Source organism: Protopterus annectens, chromosome 6.part0, assembly GCF_019279795.1.
Source record: "Protopterus annectens isolate FY-2018-M chromosome 6.part0, PAN1.0, whole genome shotgun sequence".
Classification (NCBI taxonomy): Eukaryota; Metazoa; Chordata; order Ceratodontiformes; family Protopteridae; genus Protopterus; species Protopterus annectens.
In genome coordinates, this window is record NC_056737.1 from 641,784,722 (window position 1) to 641,804,113 (window position 19,392).

The window sequence follows — 19,392 nt, forward strand, 5'->3', positions numbered from 1 at the left end:
GCACAAGTTACAAATAATGTAATTGTTGCATGATTTGCCATGCATAAAGAATTCATTATGGATACTTTAGTATTCCTTTTGGACTGCACTCTTTCAGCCCTTACTTGACCCACAGCTGGCATAAGAAATTCATAAACTTCCCTACTGCAAAGGAATCAATGGCTATCCTTATGAATAATCAACAACATTTCCTTATATTATTATATATGTGACCAGTGCCTGTCATTCATTGTCTCTTCACTGTTCTGTAAGTGGTCATTGCTCACTGATATTATAATTCATCCCTCCTTTTATTTAACCTAACTACCTCCATCCATTCCATCGGGACCATGATTTATTTTTCACATTAATAGCTGCCTCACTGCAATAGGCACTGGGTAATCTGATTAAGTGCATTGCATACAGACACTTAGTGTGCAAATAGAAATGCAAGCAATGAAACTCAATGTTACATGTTGAAGTTTATTAGTATCTCAGGGTGACCATCTGTAGTCCTTTGTACCTAGAATTTCCTGACCCCTTCCTGCAGAATGCCTAAATCTTCTTGTCAGATTTATGACACAAGAACAACCTCTAGAGTCAAAACTTCTGCTATTTTTGATCCCTCCTCATTAATGCTGAAATTAAACTTATAATTTCTTTTGACAACATTCTGGTATACTCACTCCTTTGAAAATCCACAAGAGGTGACACTTTTATCTATTGTACCATCTTCAGTCCTCTTAGTAAAAACATACATTTTACCATTCAAAAAAAAAAAAAAAATTAAATCAAAGTTAAATTAAGTTAAATTAAATCAAGTCTTAACAGCATTTTGTTTCTTAGTGGAGTAGTGGCTGTACTGTCCTAAATTTGAACCCTGCTTTCTTTTGGTTTGTTTATTTTATTTATTTATTTGTTTATTTATTTAGTTAGTTAGTTAGTTATTTGGTCGGTGCTAAATAAATACACAAAATATAAAATAAAAACTAATAAAAATACCAAAGACACTTTATATTCTTTCTACTTTTCAGATACCATTTAAAATACTATAACAACGTCCAGTGATCTGAAATCATTTCATTACACAAAGCAACTAGGTGTGTGTGGCTGGCTGTGTCCAAACATATTTTAATGCTGCTGTCCCAAAAAGACAAGTTGTATTATCTGTCACACTTACATTGTTCTCTAATATTAATTATAACATGAGATAATATGTATTGCTGTGTATTTTTTTGAGGGGAAAAATGGCCGTGATAATCTTTGGCATTATATTATGACAATAATTCTCACCATTTAGTCTCAAAATCATAAATGTAATGAAATATCCAAATCAGACCATGCCTAAAATTCAAGAATTTTTTTTTTTTTTTTTTTTTTTTTTTTTTTTTTATGAAATAAAAGATGTATGAAATTGTTTATTCTTCTAAGGAACTATAAAATGTGAATTACAATACTGAAGTCTACTATAAACCATTATGTACTGATAAATTTTGTAATCAAAATCCTGGTTACCTACATGTCAGCAAAGCATTTCCTCTTGAGCCAATTTAGTTGAACTCTTTTTTTTTTTCACAGTTCAACAAAACAGTAATTAAATGGCTGCAGTGAGAGAGCAGTGCAGTGCAGTTTTTCCACTCATTTCCACAGTGTAGTGCGGCCATGGAAATGGTATAAATAAATCAGGGGTTAGGGTGGGACTGTCACATCATAAACAAGAATTTATTTTTACTGTTTTAAGTTTTTTGAGTTACTCTTCTTGACAATGAAAAACTGAGCATAAAATTCAAGAATGTTGATCAGTAAGGTTATTACCTGTCCTTTTCCATTGACAATCCTGATTGACAGTTGCAGCTGTATCCTAAAAATGAAAACTGGCTTATATGATTTTTTTTGTCTGAATAGCTTATTATAGTAATTGTTATGTTATGTGTTAGTCATTGCCTTGCAAACATTTAGTTATTGAAGTTTTGAGAAGAAACTATTTTATTTATTTATTTTTTCCTCATCTCTGCTTCTTTCTTCCTTTGTATTTGCAGTTTGGGCAAGTACTTAAGAAGCAGAGTTTAGCATTCTCCTGAAATAGTGATGCTTACTTTTTAAACATTTTCCTTTTTGTTGACACCTCTGTTTTTAAATGTGAATGCTTTCAGCCCTGCCCCTGGCATGTGCAAAGCGAGTTTGCAGTATTATAAAGTATGACAACGGCTTGTTAATGTAGTAAAGGTCATCAAATTATAATGCTGAAAATTTGTCTGAGTCACATAATGTGTTTTGCTGATTTGATGATGAAATCATCAAAAAAATTAAAATGTGCTACAATCACAGGATATAAGATAAAGAGATAAACTAAAATAGATAGCTCTGTGGCACAGAGAGATTAAGAGATAAAGCCTCAACTATATGCCAGCCAACCAGGAACTGACTAGCAGGCTTGGGAACAGGAGAATGACAAAGGACAGCCTGCTTACCTTTCTCTCTGTTTTGCTCTCTCACTCTTTGTCTCTCTCATTCTCTATGTCTAGGAGGAGGATTGAGGGACATGTGTCTGAAGTGCAGACTTCACACTAAGTCCCTAGTGCAGACTGGGGATTAGCGAAGGTGCTTTGCCTTCAAAGAAGGCAAGAATTTTTAGGAATTGTCTGTCACAGAAGCAAGAGCAGTATTCCTTGTGTCTGCCTTCTGCATGTCATTCCTTGGGATTATGAACAAGTACAAGAGAAACTGACAGCCAGAAACAGCTTAAAACAGCTGCCCCAGTTCCCCACACAGGATGTGCTGATTGGCTGGTTGGACATTGGGGTATCTGATGGCCAACCACGATTGAGGAAGCAAAAATATATACATATATATATATATATATATATATATATATATATATATATATATATATATATATCAATGAAAATTCAAAATAAATATTCAAACAAACAAGCAAGCAAGCAAAACAAAACAAATAAATACTTAACATATCTGAAATGCCTAACTTCAAACAAATAAATCTACTGCCAGCTTTCTGCAACCTGCAAAGTAAGCAGCCAATCAAATAAAACAAAAAAGAAAAAGAAATGAAAAAAAAAATCAACACCTCATATAATGTTGAAATATGGGTCACCTGGACGGTAGTCAGAACATTATCTTTCAATGCCTCCAGCTCGATTATGTTGTTTCTGGTTTTGATATCTTGACAAAATGCTTCAGACAGGGGTGCAGGCAGAAAATTCCATTTTGTACTCACAAGCTCCTTTTGACTGCACACCCCCACTTCAGCACACCTGGCATTTCTAGTAAATGGGCATACCTTTCAAAATGTTGCCCCCTTGCAGTATATAAATGTACGGTTCCCATTCAGAAGCCTGAAACATCATAAGCCTGAAAATCAAAATCCTGAAACCAAAAGCCTGAAAATTCAGAATCCTGAAAACTCAAAATCCTGAAAGCCCAAAATCCTGAAAGACCAAAATCCTGAAACTCAAAATCCTGAAAACACAAAATAGACATACTGATGTCATTGTGGCTTTGCTATTGTTAGCCCTGTGGTGTTAGGTCATGCGTTGGGGTCAGGTAAGTGTGCGGTTGGTTTTATTTTAGGGTTAGGGGCGGTTTAAGTGAGTTAGGGTTAGGGCGCAGGTTAGGCATGTATGCAATAGTGACAAATATTGGGGTTAGGGGCGGTTTAAGTGAGTTAGGGTTAGGGCACGGGTCAGGTGAGTGTGCGATAGTGACGGACCTTAGGGTTAGGGTTAGGGTCAGGGTCAGTTGGTAGATATTAGTGTCTTTATAGTGACATATTAGCATTATTTGTGTTTTCAGGATTTTGAGTTTCAGGATTTTGGTCTTTCAGGATTTTGGGCTTTCAGGATTTTGAGTTTTCAGGATACTGAATTTTCAGGCTTTTGGTTTCAGGATTTTGATTTTCAGGCTTATGATGTTTCAGGCTTCTGAATGGGAACCAAATGTACACCTCATTTTCAGCAGTTCCCTCTAAAATTATTAAAGATATTGTTTTTATATATGCAATCCTCTCTATAAGCAAGTTATGTACTTGTTGTTTGAGGTGTTACTTTAGACAGATGTAAAAATAATATAGACTCAAAAAAGTTACAATGTTTCTGAGTGATGCAAAGAAAAAATGTGCTCTGTAGACTGGTGTTTGCCTGGCTACACCCTTGGCTTTGGGTACTACCGTACTTCCCCGAAAATAAGACCGGGTCTTATACTTTTTCCCCCGCCGAAATACACATTAGGGCTTATTATCAGGGGATGCCTTACTTACCCCCCCCATACAACAATCTACATGTATTCATTTATTCATGTACAAAAATCGACATTTATTTATGTACACACATTGATATTTATTCATGTACACAAATTGACATTTATTTGGTACTTTTCTGTTATTGGGCAACAGTTCTAGGTAACGCATTAACAGTTGTGTGGGAATTCTACATAAACAGTGCAACAAAATTTCAACTTCAGAATATCTACACCTTGGCTTTCACAGTGCAATTCTTCATGCTTACAGCCATGGTGGTGCAGCGGTTAGTGTTGTCGCCTCACAGCAAGAGGTTCTCCAGTTCAATCCTCGGCTGGGGTGCCTTCTGTATGGAGTCTGCATGTCCTCCCTGTGGTTGTGTGGGTTTCCTCCGGGTGCTCTGGTTTCCTCCTACATCCCAAAGACATGCTGGAGAAGGATTGAACACTCTAAATTGGCCCTAGGCATGAGTGTGCCTTCTGTGGAAGGTTTGGTGCCAGGCTGGCAACTCGACACCATAAAACTCTGCAGCCAATCATGAGGGGACAGGTAATTTACTGTGGTGACCCCTAACTGGGAAAAGCTGGAAGAAGATGAAGTAGAACAGAAAGTGTAGAAAAATCTCAATACATGTGTATTGGAGGAGGGGAATAAAACAGGTGAATAACTGCTACTTTTTGAGTGGTGATGCTTTCTTTATTTCTTACCCAAACCATAAGAGAAAAATGATGGAAACTCACTAAAATGAAGTCTGGGAACTAGTGGCATTACTTTGTAATTATCCGTTGATAATGAAACGTTGTCTTAATACAATAAAGTCAAAAAAACTGACAAGAGCTTGCTGGCAGCTGAAAGCAGAAGCAATCCATTATGTTGTCCCAGTAACGGAAAAGTTATTCAAATACAGTCATGTCATCTTCTTCTGGAACATTGTCATAAGTCTCCAACCCCCGAATTCCGGCCTGAATTTCTTGCGACTCCATTTCCTGTAGAACCATTGGCCCCAATCTGTCATGCCTAGCAATAGAGCTCTCCTTAAATGTGCACTGCTTGTCCAAGTAGCCTGCTCATAGTGCATTGGCAACACAGCCGTCAGTGATTTTATCCCATGAATTTTTCACCCAAGTCACAACCTCTTGTAGGCTAAGCTTCACAAAGTTTTCATGCTGATTTCCCTCCATTCTATTTTCAATGTAGTCATTGAGTTCCATGCGGAAATGGTCCTTGAATGGCTTATTTATTGCAATATCAAGAGTCTGGAGATAGGCAGTCATTCCTGCGGGAATCATTATTTGATCTATTCTTCTCCGTCCAAGGAAGTTCTTCATGTCTTTAGCGCGGTGAGTGCTGGCTGAATCCCAGACTAGCAGACCTCTTTCGACACCTCACAAAACAAGTGGCAGCATTACATCGACCCACTTCATTATAACTGCTTGTGTGCACCAGGCTTTTTCAGTTTCAAGAATGTAAATGCCTGAAAGATGTTCAATCTTATCTTTCTTGCCCTTACTAATGATTAGTGGTGGGGTTTTCTTTCCATCTAGATGAATTGCCAAAATACAGGTAACACGTGCACTTTCATAACCAGTGGAGGGAATGTAGTTTGACGAGGCACCCTTCTGATCAATTGTTGTTTGAGATCCTTGGCCCATAAATACTGCAGTTTCATCCATAGCAATCATGTTGGAGAGTTGGTATTTAGAAAAGTCAATACCATCAACAAAGGACTTGAATGCAAGTGCCTGTTTAATATCTTCAGTATCTTCCAGCTTGAACAGTGTCATTGATCTTCTTAGAGACAGTTCATATCACTAAAGAAAGCCATCCAGCCAATGTTGTGATGCTTTGAATTCTTCTGGGGACATTTCTAACTGTGGTGCCATTGCAAGGGCAAATGCTTGAATATCAGCCCTGCAGACAACCAAAGCCTTTGCTCTTCTGTTAGCAATCCATTCACGGATGATGTCTTCCAGCTCGGGAAATAATGGTTGCTGACCTGATCCACACTTGCACATCTTAGCATTTCCCTAGCTGGCCTGTTGACTGAGATTATTGTACGCTGCACACCATTTTCGGACCATTCAGAGATCCAACATCTTCTCTTTGCAGAAAGCCATCAGCTGTCTTCCCCGGGAGTCCCCCATGATTCCTTTCTTGTACTCGACGGAATAGCTCTTTCTTTTTGCACTCATCTTGTCTGGGGGGGGGGGTAATTGAAGACTTATGAGACAGGACTGGAAACACAAAATGGCGACGTTAAGAAGACACAACCACAGCCGTTCGTTATCAAGTGCGCACGTTTTACGTGCGTTGTCTGTACTTTGAACAATCAAAGTACACTTGCCAGTGTTTATGGGCCAAGGATCTCAACCATCAAGTGTGAGTGAGGATTAGGGTTACAGTTAGAATCATGGAGGACTCCCAGGGAAAGAATCTTACGACTTTCTGCAAAGAAAAGAAGTTCGGTGTCTGAATGGTCCAAAAATGGCGGGCAGAGTACGATAACCTCAGTCAACAGGTGTCAGTAATATTATTTTATAATTCAACACATCCGCTTTGTGTTGTTGACAGTCTTAACTGGGGCTTATTTTTGGAGTAGGATTTATATCATGACCACCCTGGAAAACCATGCTAGGCCATATTCTCTGGTTAGGTCTTATTTATGGAGAAATACGGTATTATTATAGTATTCTGCAGTACTAATTACATTAAAGTGAGCTTTGTCCTTCTAAAATACCAGGATATGCTATTTTTCATAATCTTCTCCATTTCCACAGTACAGCACAGATCCTGCAGGACAAAACTGCCTGAATCAAAGCACTCCACCTACTACAGACAGGATTTGGGACAATGCCAAAAATAATCAAGATACAAAGTTCCCAAACCAGGTATATTTTAAACTATTAGAACAACTCACTTTAAAAGGTGGTCAGCATAGCCCTCAATGAATCAAGCTAAACTCTTACTCAGGGACAAATCCAGCAATAATCAGGGACAATCAGGGATGCTTAAAATATTAGTAATATAATAACTTGGGTCATTGACAGGATAATAGAATGTGAAATAATATGTATTTCCTGAAATAAAACACGTGTACAACTCGAATTACTGTAATTATTTATTAAGTGCAATTCACCATCTTTTCAGTTTTCTTAAAAAGTCACTACTTTTAGGAGGGATTTAGAGGGACAGAGCTAAAATTTGAGTCAAAATCAGGGACGACCCTGAAAATATGAGACAGTTGAGAGGTATGGTGGTCAGAATACGATAACTTGAATTAGCATGCCTTTTTCAAAGAGTAATAAATGTTTTGTAGTTTTCAAGGCTGCTAATATTTGTTGACTACAACCCACCACCTTTTTTACCAAAAAATCTAATTTAAAGAGAGGGCACGGCAAAATTCTAAACCAGTCGCAGAGAAATTATGGCATATTATGATGCTCTCGAGGATAGTGATAAGATTAAACGGGTATTTTACATAGCTCAAATATATGGCTCTCAACCTTCCATATCCAAAATAAATACTACTTTCTTCCTCATAATGTGCAACAAATGGACAAAATGCGGAACGCTTCATAACACTATCATCCAAGAAGCTCACATGACGGTTAAATGTGCTATTTTATATTTACTAAACATTGTTTTGGTGAAATAATATGATGCAGTACCTTTTACCATGGGTATCAACCTAAACAATTACTAACACTGAATGTGTGACAATGTGGAATTGCGAGGAACACGGACGTTTTAAAACCCAAATGTGGGACGTTTGTCCTAATGGGATACACTGGATAGATATGCCGAAATGTTACCCAAAAATTAAATTGTTTTACTAAATATATAAGGCATTCCACCCAACCTCTTAGAGCAAAAAACCTGGACAACGCCTAAAATAATGCGGGGGACAAATAAAGACAGATTTTGAATATTGCTTTTACAAACTTAGAAAGTTGACAGAATAATAGGTTTTGCTTTAGCATGAATTTTCTGAAGGATGTTGAGTCTTAAACTCAAATGTTTGTCATCATGTAATGATTACAATCCTTAGCTATTTGCCAGAAAGGAGCAGAAGTTAGGAGGAACACACCAAAAATATGAGGCAAAAATCTGGATATTCTGCGAAAACCTGTACAGTTGATAGGTATGATAGGCGTTTCTGATAGTAATCAGCATATGCTGTCCTGTATTAAGCAAATAGTTGTTCCTTTACGGTTTTTGAAGGTATTTGAGAACTGGCAACAGCAAGCAAGGTGCGTCGCCCAACAACAAATTATACGGAGGAAAGCTAAGTCCACGCGCTTCTGGTGAGTCTGTAGCCGTACTTGGCTTCGCGCGCTCCACTAATGGGTTTTATCTTTAAACGAATTTGTAACTTAACAAGTGAGGACGACAGTGGGCTACGGAAAGGGAAGCTAAGGCTAAAATACTTTTGTTAGTCTGTGCTTATTACTTCACACATTTCACGCTAACATCACACCGAGTGCCACCCTCCATGCGCTACCGAGGGTGGGTGTTAGCTAACTGCCTCCGCCCCAAGTAATAAGTGATAAAGACAAACGCCACGCTACTAGAGGCTTCTGTAGTGATTCTTTTCACTGGTTATATCAACAACTGTGCTAAATCAATTGAATAAAAGTCAGTACTACTAAACATCCTGAAGGGGAAATAAGAAGAAAAAAAAACGATGTCCTTAAGACAGTTACGTACCTCCGGGCCGTTCACGTAACTCCACAACAGAACTCCTTGATTTATGTCCTCGGACTCTGAGACCCTTCATTACTTAAGTATGAGCAACAGTTCATGCAAGGATGACACTAATATTGGATGTATGAACCATTCTTGTATAGATGAAAAGAACATTGGACGGAATGCATCAGTGATCACCAGTGCTGTGTTATTTGGTACAGGAGTTTTCGGCAACGTGATTGCCCTTATTATTCTCTTGAAGCACAAAAGGACCTTCAAACATAAGATTTCTGTATTTTACGTTCTGGCAAGTGGACTGGTACTAAATGATCTTTTAGGCAAGTGTTTAGTTAGCGCGCCTGTGTTCGTCTGTTACGCCTTAAATAAGACTCTAAAAGGGATTGCTGATGGAAACAACAGTATGTGTAATTCATTTGCCTTCCTCATGGCATTTTTTGCGCTCACCTCAATATTCATATTACTCGCAATGGCTCTGGAGTGCTGTCTGTCCTTAGGGTACCCCTATTTTTATCAAAGACATATCACAAAGAGAAAAGGTTTGCTGTGCTTTACAGCGGTTTATCTCTTCTGTCTCATCTTCTCTTCTCTGCCACTCCTAGGCTTTGGTCAAAATGTACAGTACTGTCCAGGAACGTGGTGTTTTATTCAAATGACCTCAGATTCCTCCAAGAATGTATTCAGTTATGCTGTACTTTATGCCACTTTAATGGGCGTCTTGATCTTTGCAGTTATGGTATGCAACATCCTGGCCATGAAAAATCTTATTAAAATGCAAAAGACAGCAAAGAGAACTATGAGAAGTAACTCACTTTACAGTTCAGAGGACATAAAACCAGGAGGACAAAACACTGAAGAAAGTGGCCACCTTATACTTTTGGTCATCATGACTGTTTCCTTCATGGTGTGTTCCTTGCCCTTCATGGTAAGTACAGCATTTTTTCATCCTGTTAATGGAGCCAGCTATGCATTTCTCTATATTCCTTCACACACATAGCATGAAGTCTTATGAAATGCATACATGAAATATATAGAATTGCAAAGCATTGGATCCCGAGTTTTCCTATATAATGACGCAGTCTCCACTTCTGTTTTATATTTAGATGCCAGGCACATTTCATTGAAAAAAGTAACAATCCAACTATGTGAACACAATACATGAAGAATACAAACACAAAACAAAATATTTACAATAACGGCATTCCTCTGTAGAAGCTGTCCCTCATAAATTAAGCTGTATTCAGATGAGCAGATGAATGTATAGTACCCAAGCTATTTACCTGAATTAGATGGATAAATCCCAATTGATACATACTGTATCCCCTATCACTTTTGTACTGTACCTCGAGGAAATTGCTGTTTCCCTGAAATAAAGTGCTAAAGTAATTAATACTTGTAAATGGCAGAAGAGTGCCCTCTACCTCCACAGGTACCACAGGAAAAATATTTTGAAAATGTTTCACCACTTCAAGTTCATTCGGATTATAAGCTATATCAAAACAATGTTTGAAGAATGTTTTTATACAATCAGTTCATATTACTGTCTTACTGCACTTGTGGTTATTTAAAAAGCTCAGCTCACTCCGAGGGTGAATCTAATCACTGCATGAATCCACTTGTTTTGACCTTTCTGGAGACATACAGTAATGCATAATTGCACAACTGCAGAATACCTTTCTACTATAAGCTTTTCATGACCCCTAGACAGGTGATGAGATATTAAGAAATAATCAATTGTCAGTGTGTGGGTTATGAAGTATGTAGACAAGATTGCTGAAATTGTACCAGATGATCAAAGCCTGAGCAAAGCATGGACGAGATTACTCTAGTCCCTACTAATATTGTCATTTGTTAGTTCCAGTCTGACAGCTGTCAGTTGCACCAGTTATTACACCTCTGATAGGTCAGTAGCACCCAAACAACTGTTGATCATAAGGTATAAGTTTAGCTATTTCATGTTTTCAAACAAATCCAAGCAAACACCAATCATCACCTATCTTGTCGTGCTAGATCTCATAACTGCATTTTGAAGACAACACAGAATGTCTGCTGCCACCATTTCACCTCCATGATTACTTTTGCTTACCTAATGGATGACACATCATTGATTTTTAAATGTGTTTTAGTTCCACAGTGTTAATCAGCATTACTTTTATATTAATGGCACAAGATGAATAGTGTCTAAGGTTGAAAGTATTCTTGTTAACATTAACTGTTACATTATGTGCTTATGGCTTTGATAAGATAAATTTTTAACATTAAATTGACTTGCCAAAAACTGTTGCTTTGAAGATTGTACTGTTTTACCATTGTCCTTTTCAACGTCTATGTTTTATTCCAGAAGTGCTAGATTTTACCCAGATCAGACTTGGCTATTGATTGGATAATTAATGTGGTCTGTGATTATAACATAGTAATAATCCATGGTGAGGATAGTAGTTATCAGTGATTTATTCCTGACAGTTAGGTTTGATTCTAATCACAAAGCCAGAGGAATCAAATGTTCTCATGAGGATGACAACAACAGTTCATGCTTTTTCTTTTTCATCCTGAATACAATGCTCAGTGAGTGCAGGAATCAGTTATACCAGTAGGCTAGACAGAAAGTTTTGTTTTGCAGGATTTTGGCCTTTGTGTCCACAGAAAGTACATTTGAACTCCTGTTTTTACACAGAATTCTAAAAAGGAGTTAGAAGATACATTTTCCCTGCTGAAATCTTTATTGAGAAATCAAATTTCTTTCTTTATTTACCATCACGTAAATGTTTTATGTCCTGCCATGGTAAAATATAGCTATAATATGTTGAGGAAGTGGGAATTTATTAGGCAACTCTTCACTGACTAGGTTTGATTCCATGGGTGAAACCCAGGAGATCAAATGCACCAGCCAAGGAGGAATAAATCTTGCATGACCCCCCACCCTGTTAGGTATTCTAGGTAATATACGATGCCAAGATCTTTACTTTCCTTTGACAGTTATTAGTTCTGTTACAGTCAATACTGAATATGTACAATGTTATACATCATGCTAGTTAAACATCTTAACCTTTGACTTAAGTGGAAATACAGGGCATTGTTCCATAATGCAAGGTGATGAAGTTATTTTAATTGGTGTAGGTAATCTATGCTATTCCACCATGATAAAGCAAACAAATTGATTTTATCAATAAAACAAAAAGCCATTTTTCCAGTCCACAATTACAAGTAAATTGAACTGCTAGCAGCTAATACATATATTTGATCTTTTCTTCCTGGCATAGCTTTCTGCAGCCTCACACTGATTTTTGCTTCTCACTCATAAAGGACATTTTACCAAGGGGGGCTATATTGGAATTAATAATGATGTGAAATGACTTTCTTTACAGCTGGTATTTATATAATGTGCTTGTGTTATCCAGTACTCTTTCTTTGACAACAAAAGCTATACATATGATTACAAAACAGCCTAATATGTTTCACTTCCAGGAGAGACATTAAAACAAAATATATTTTTTAATATTTTGTAATGTGTTATACTCTCTTCATCTCCATATCTGATTTGAAAATTGTCAGGAGTTATATTATCTTCATAATTGCCTAGGAAGTTATGCATTATTAACTTCCTGGGTTAATCACACTTTCTGAGATGTTGTTTGGCAAAGTAGAACTGAACAAAATTACTTTCTGACTAGACAGGCACTCCCAACACACGCACATACACTATCACTCTCTTCACCCCTCTTTTCCAATACCTCCCTCCTTTTACTTAACCTATATTTAGTGTATACTGTATACTGTAAATACTGGAAATATTGCAGTTTTGTCATTTTTCCTTAAAATGAATGTCATTGTCGTCTGTGCTTTCTACTCACAGTATGACCTTATTTTCAATTTTAACCTATTTGCAAAATAATGTGCTAGTGTGTCTTGATGTTTGTCTGGGATTCAGAGAGGTTTACCACAAGGGTTAAGCTGTAACATGGCCATTTGCACCTTTGTAGCAAACTTTCCTGATTCTTAGAGTACCCTTTTACTGAGGTTTCCTGCTAGTGTGGACCTCAGTGTGGAGAACAGTCTTACAGGCAAAACTACATGATAATATGATAATCCAAGGGAGCAGCTAATGCTAATTAGCCATGTGCTATCCTCCAGGAATGCCAGCAGATCCTTATGTATACTTCCAAGTAATTGAAGGACTCACTCAGCCATATAAAATTTCATGTTTTTCTGTGGGGAAAGTGAACCCCATCAAAACACAGTGCTCACCCACTCACTCTTATGTAAGCAGAAGCAGTTTATGTATGCTTAGCAAAGATGGCATGTTAGAGAGTATGTGTATGTGTGTGTGTGTGTGTGTAGGGTTAGTAATAAAGTTGTATATATGCATATGTGTGCATCTGCGTGAGTGACCATACTGGTGAATTAGATAGGGCATTGACAGTCTGAATGTGTGTGCCTGTGTGTTTGTGTGTTGGAGCTTCACTTGTGGGTGAATGTGTCAGTGCTTCTGTGATTGTGATTGATGTAGGGAGCTTGTTGTTGATGGGTGGATGTGCATGCATGGGTGTCTGAATATGTGTGTGTGTGTGTGTGTGTGTGTGTGTGTGTGTGTGTGTGTGTGTGTGTGTGTGTGTGAGTGTAGAGGCATGTCACTGCCAATGTGAGGCATGGGCCACTAGGGAGAAACTACTGTTGTTAGGTCTGACAGTGCTTGTGCTAACCACAGTGTTATTCAGAGACATTCTAATGAAAGAACAATGAGGTCTTTCTCATTGTATTCATTGCTGTCTGTAAATCATATTTTCTCACCATTGTGGTAATTGGTCTGCTGGTGGTACACCAGTTACCTCAAACAGTGATTCCTTTTCTACATTCCAGGGCTTGTTTTGTGGCATTTTACTTTCCCACTTAATTTGAGCAGGTTTTATTTACTGTATGCCACAAACTAAACCTGAAAATGTTCCATTGGGATTAGAGTTCTAGCCCACTTAATATAAGAAAATAAGTAAAGAAAGAAAGAAAAAAAAAAAACATGGTTGCTTCGTGGCTGCTTTAGAATCACAGAAAAATTAAAGGAAAATATTAACTTTAATTTGTAACTTAAGCCTAAGACCTTTAATATTTCATACTGCTGTCACTGCTTGTGGTCTAACACAACTATGTAGTCAGGTAGGTGTTCAGTTATGTCTTAAAAGCCCTTTTACCTTTCAGCTAGGAAAACTGTAGTATGGTGATTAAGGTCAAATTACATATACACACAAGCAGAGAAAGCTTTCTGTTAGGTATTGCTTTTGAATAATGGCGGTATGACTGAAAAATATTATTTGGTGCGCAAACCTAAGACTTCCTGGAGTGTGTATTATGTTTAGATTTGTCAACAAATGACTAGTAATTCACCTTCATGGTCAAAAGCTCAGTCCATGATGAGCCCCTCCATAACTTACATCATGCAATAAAAAAGAGAGGGCTGGCCCATCCAGATTCCTAAGAATGTGTAGGCATTCTCCAATTTCTCTTTTACTCAGCTGGTGTGGAAATGCTCAAATTCTGTTTAACAGCAGCCTAATTTTGTGAGTAGCAAACAGTAGTGAATTATTTAAAAAAAATTACTTTCAGTCCGAATTTATGTAGCCACAACCAGACCTGTCCAAGACTGGAATGTTCTGATCCTAATTTTGTTGTTGTCTTTGTAAGACTCCGAGAGAATTTTGCCTTGCATGTTACAAATGCAGTGAATAAAACTGAGGCTCATAAGTAGGGGATTTCTGAATAATATAAATAATATTAGTTATAGTACTGAGCCTTGTGCTACAACTTGTTTGACTGGATGCATGGAGGAATATCAAGGCATAGTATGTTTTCTCGGATTTCAACATGAGTCTCACAATTCTGAGAATCATAGTCACAGTCCTTGAAATTGAAACAAGGACAAAACTTGCAGTCTGTGCATATATTTATCTGTGTATGCATGTATTTATGTGTTTACGCATTCATGTATGTATGGGTTAATTTACAATCTCTTCTAATAGACTTCCTCTCACAAGTCACCCACCACTTTTGTTTTCATTGCTTGCATATTCTTTAATCTGTCAGGTTGTTAACAGATGTAACAGTTTAAGAACTACACACCATATTTCACACAAATTCTCAACAACTGTATGTGCAAAGAAAGACTATCTTTTTTTCTTTTTCTACTGCTCATGCCTCTCTGTAAGCACCCTAAAATCTTCCAGCATTCCCTACTGCATTTTTACACTATCTGACTGGTATAACTGTGATAGGACTCTTTCCATTTCTTGTTATCAGTATCTCTCTTCTCATTATGGATGGTCCCTAAGCAGATTTTCAAACCAGAAGGCAAATATTTCTTCTTTACTCTGAATATAATCTGCCATGTTTTACCATTTTTTAACTTTACAAAGTCCTTTATCATATAATCCACACTACACCTTGAATGCTTATGCCACAAGTCATCTAAGAAGTGTATATGAGTTTTTATAAAATGTTGTAAGATAGCGCTGAGACAACTGTTTAGCTTCATCCAGTATTCATCACCAAAAAACAGAAAATGAAACCATATATGACTAAGGGGATGAAAGAAAGCTTTTCTCACAATCATGAAAACTGCCATTCATGCAACACATGATATCAATCAATCAATTGTTAAAAGGGAGTATGTGATTTACAAGGTGATGTTTGAGCTCACATATCTAGAGATATGGAATCCTGTTGATGTTATGGGCTACTTGGCAGTAGTCTTGCTGTTTTGTAAGTCTCTTGTGCATTCTGTGATAAATGCATATATTTTTCTTATTCTACTTTTAATAACATTGTAAGTGTACACTAAATAAATTTTAATACTACATACTATCCTGTAGACTAACTATACATTATAATCTGTATTTCTGAATTGTTTATACACATTCTAAAAATTAGTTTACAAATTCTTTTTTATAAATTCATTTTTATTCAAATATTCAAATATAACAGGGATGTGCAGGATATCAAAATACATACTGTATCATTTTAAATTCCATATCCATGTTATTGTATGATTATTTTTTCATATATGTTCTCCAAATCACATGCTTATAGACTGTAGAGTTGTTATTAAAATATACTTTGGATGTGCTACTGATGAAATGCCCTACAGGTAGGAGATATAGGTGATTTTTTCAGACAACATTCGTTTTGATGAGTTGTTAAAGCTAACCCCTCAGAACAGAAAGCTTCCATAGCCCCCAAACTTATCTATACCAACTCTGCGATCACCATATCTCAGAGAAAAGGGAATATTCTGGGAAATGGCAATCCTGGACTTAGTATATGTAAGCAGCTTTTTCTGTCTTTCATTCTCCACATTTCAGGAATTTGCTGTGCACATCCTGACATTTCAAATGGTTACCTGTGAATAACAAGTTAAATAGTGCATGGAGCATGCTGATTACACTTGATATTCATAAAAAAGGCAGTCAGTTAAGCAACAGAGAGGTACAAGACCTGATCTTAACAAATGATAAGCTCCCCCCCCTGCTAAAGTTGTTAAGGTCAGTAAAATCTGCCAGTACAATCACAGTGCTAGAATAAAAGATTTGTTTCTGTCTGCTGTCCATTGGTAACATGTCCATGGTTTCCTCTTATAAACTTAGAAAGTTACTAGAATAACAGGATGTGCCTTTGCCTGATTTTCTGAAGAATGTGAAGTTTGAAACCTAAATGTATGCCATTATTTAGTGCCTTCCATCCTCAGTAATTTGCCTGAAAACCACAGACTTTATGAGGAATACACGCAACATATGAGGTAAATATCTGGACATTCTGCAAAAATTGGGACAGTTAAAAAGCATAGATGGTGAGTGCAAACATAGGAACAATACTGCACTACCTTTCTGAAAGCACTCACTAAGTGCTTTATGGCTTTGAAAGATGATAAAACACTTAGCCTTTTTTTTTGTTTGCTTTTTTTTTTTTAAACTGTAACCTGTAGTACATGGAGCAAATAAAGTTCCATGTACTACAAAGAATTATGACCAGTTGGCTGATGCTAACCCATTGTTATGTGTTCTCGAAATGGATGCCAAGATTCACTTCTTGAGCTTCACTCTCAAGGTGAATTCCTTGACATCCATGTCTTGAACATATAATAATGAGGTTAGCATCTGTGAACCGCTCATAATCCTCTATACCATGCACATCTTTCAGCTATTATGTAGTTGTTATGCTCTACTGTCAAGCCAGAATATGCACAGCAATCATCACACAACAGAGACGATAAGCAAAAACATAATACTTCAGAAGTGAAGCTGGCTTTCAGCTATGGTCTGTGTTACAGCACTAAGTGTTTCACAGCTTTGAAAGCTATAAAACACTTTGCACTCCTGCACTTTCTTTTCTTCTGTAAGTTGTAGTACTCCAGAAGTTTCATGTACTACAAAGAATTATGATTGTATCTCAAGTCATAACACACTATGTCTTCGAGAGATGGATGTTAACAGTCACCTGTCAAACATTGTTCTCAAAGTGAATTTCTTGACATCCACGTTTAGGACACATAACAAGTTTGTAGTGCCTGCAGCATAGTGATTATGCTCTGATATGTGGAAAAAAAGACAAATCAGTTAAGTATTTCTAAAGTGTGAGACCTCAGCTTAAATGTTAAGCACCCCCTGCTTCTCTTGTTAATCCATTCACAATCCTCTGTATTATGAACACAGATCTGATCATAGTCTCACATTACTGACTGTGGTTTCACTTCAGATGTAAAATATTGAAATGGATGACATTATTTTTATCTCAGTATTTATGAGCTGCTTTGCTGTGCTGCCCCTTTAGTGTTATTATATATGAATTACCATATTCTCTAAATAAGTCACCACAATATGCATTCCAGGCAATAATTCCTAACACTATGGGAATAAGATGGAATACAAGACTGCTCAGAAACATAAATAGACCTAATGTCACACTTAAATGGCTTCTTAGAACCTGAAAATGCAGGTATTCCTCAGTACTGTCCATTTTGTTGTTATGCCTAGCTAATGAGGACTGTCAGAGAATATATATATATATATTTTTTTTTAAGTTAAAGTAAACAAAAATCAAAACTTTGCACAGTTTTTGTATTAAGTAGTTAATCCACTTGGAGAAAAGTCTGCGGGATCTTCGACTTCAGTTTTAAGTACCTGTTACCAAGCAGTAAAAAAGTGGAATAAAACAGCAATAAAACACATAACACAACATATTAAATATAATAATAGTCAAACAAATAAATGAAGGATACCTATAGAAAGTGTAACATCAAATTCAAATGTGAAAAAAGTTGATAATATATGTAATATAATCCTACAAGTGGTAGCTATTAAAGGACTTAGCTAAAGTTTGATATTGGAGCTCTCAAAATGTGCAAGTTGGGATTACATTGAGACATAGGTAGATCAACTATATCCTAACTCAAAAAGATAAGTTTTTATTTCCCTGTATGAAACTAGCAAGAGTTAGGAAACCCATCTGCCAGACAGGTAGCAGGTTGTACTAGTATGGGCTTTGATAACTAATGCAGGGATGCCTATGGACTCTAAACAGCATTAGGAACTGGTAGCAGCCCCTGAGAGACAGAACGCAGGGATCTGCTCAGCCTGTATGAGGACAATAGTTCCAGTAGACAGTGGGATCCAAACCACATAGGGCTTATTAGACTAAAATAATAAGATCGTAAATTATCCATTTCTTATTGGGTAGCCAGTGCATACTTTATAAAACGGGTATAGTATCTTGATACTTAGAAAGCCCAGTGAATAACTGGGGAGTGGAGTTCTATGCCAATTGTAAGTGAACAAGTTTAGTGTCAGGAAACTGTAGATACAGGGCATTGCAGTAGTTGAGACAGAGGAGACAAGTGCATGAGCTGCAGTAGGGAGATCAGAAGGTAATGATGTCTTTGATTAGGTTGATTATTCCAAAGCTGGAAGAAAGAGGACTTGATGACAGCTGAGATCTGGTCATTAAGTGACAGGATGTCATTAACAGTCACTCCAAAATTATGCACCTTTGACACAAAACACAGCTTGTTTCTGTAGTAATAGATGCTGGGTGACAAAACTGGCATTGATGAATTGCTAAAAGTCACCTGGAAAAAAGCATTATCACCATCTTGGATGTGTTGAGCATATGCTAGTTACTTAGCATCCAGTCTGTACATACAGCTGCCTGCATGCAGTAGGCAAAGTGCAGCAGTTTGATAATACAATAGATTAACAAACTTCTTATTCCATTTATGCATGCTGGGGGAATGAATATTTCATCTTGATCTAGAACCATGATTCAAATTTCTAGGTCTGTAGATTGGATTGTGAAGTTACTGAAACAACTCTATCTAATAAATTATTTAAGTAGGCTATTAACAGTAGTAATGCACTGTTGTGTATCAACTTAAATGAAGGCTGTGACTCAAATGATATATATTGTTTCTTCAGATA

General features: G+C 36.9%; 1 protein-coding gene across 1 annotated transcript in view; it reads left to right on the forward strand.

Annotated features, from left to right (window-relative positions):
• The first annotated feature begins 8,433 nt into the window (after positions 1 to 8,433).
• Positions 8,434 to 19,392, forward strand: part of LOC122804460 (prostaglandin D2 receptor-like) — a 437,519-nt gene continuing 426,560 nt past the window's right edge. The window contains exon 1 of the mRNA XM_044074331.1: positions 8,434 to 9,863. Coding sequence (XP_043930266.1) covers positions 8,985 to 9,863 — 879 coding nt within the window. The 5' untranslated portion in view covers positions 8,434 to 8,984. The remainder of the gene's footprint in view (positions 9,864 to 19,392) is intronic.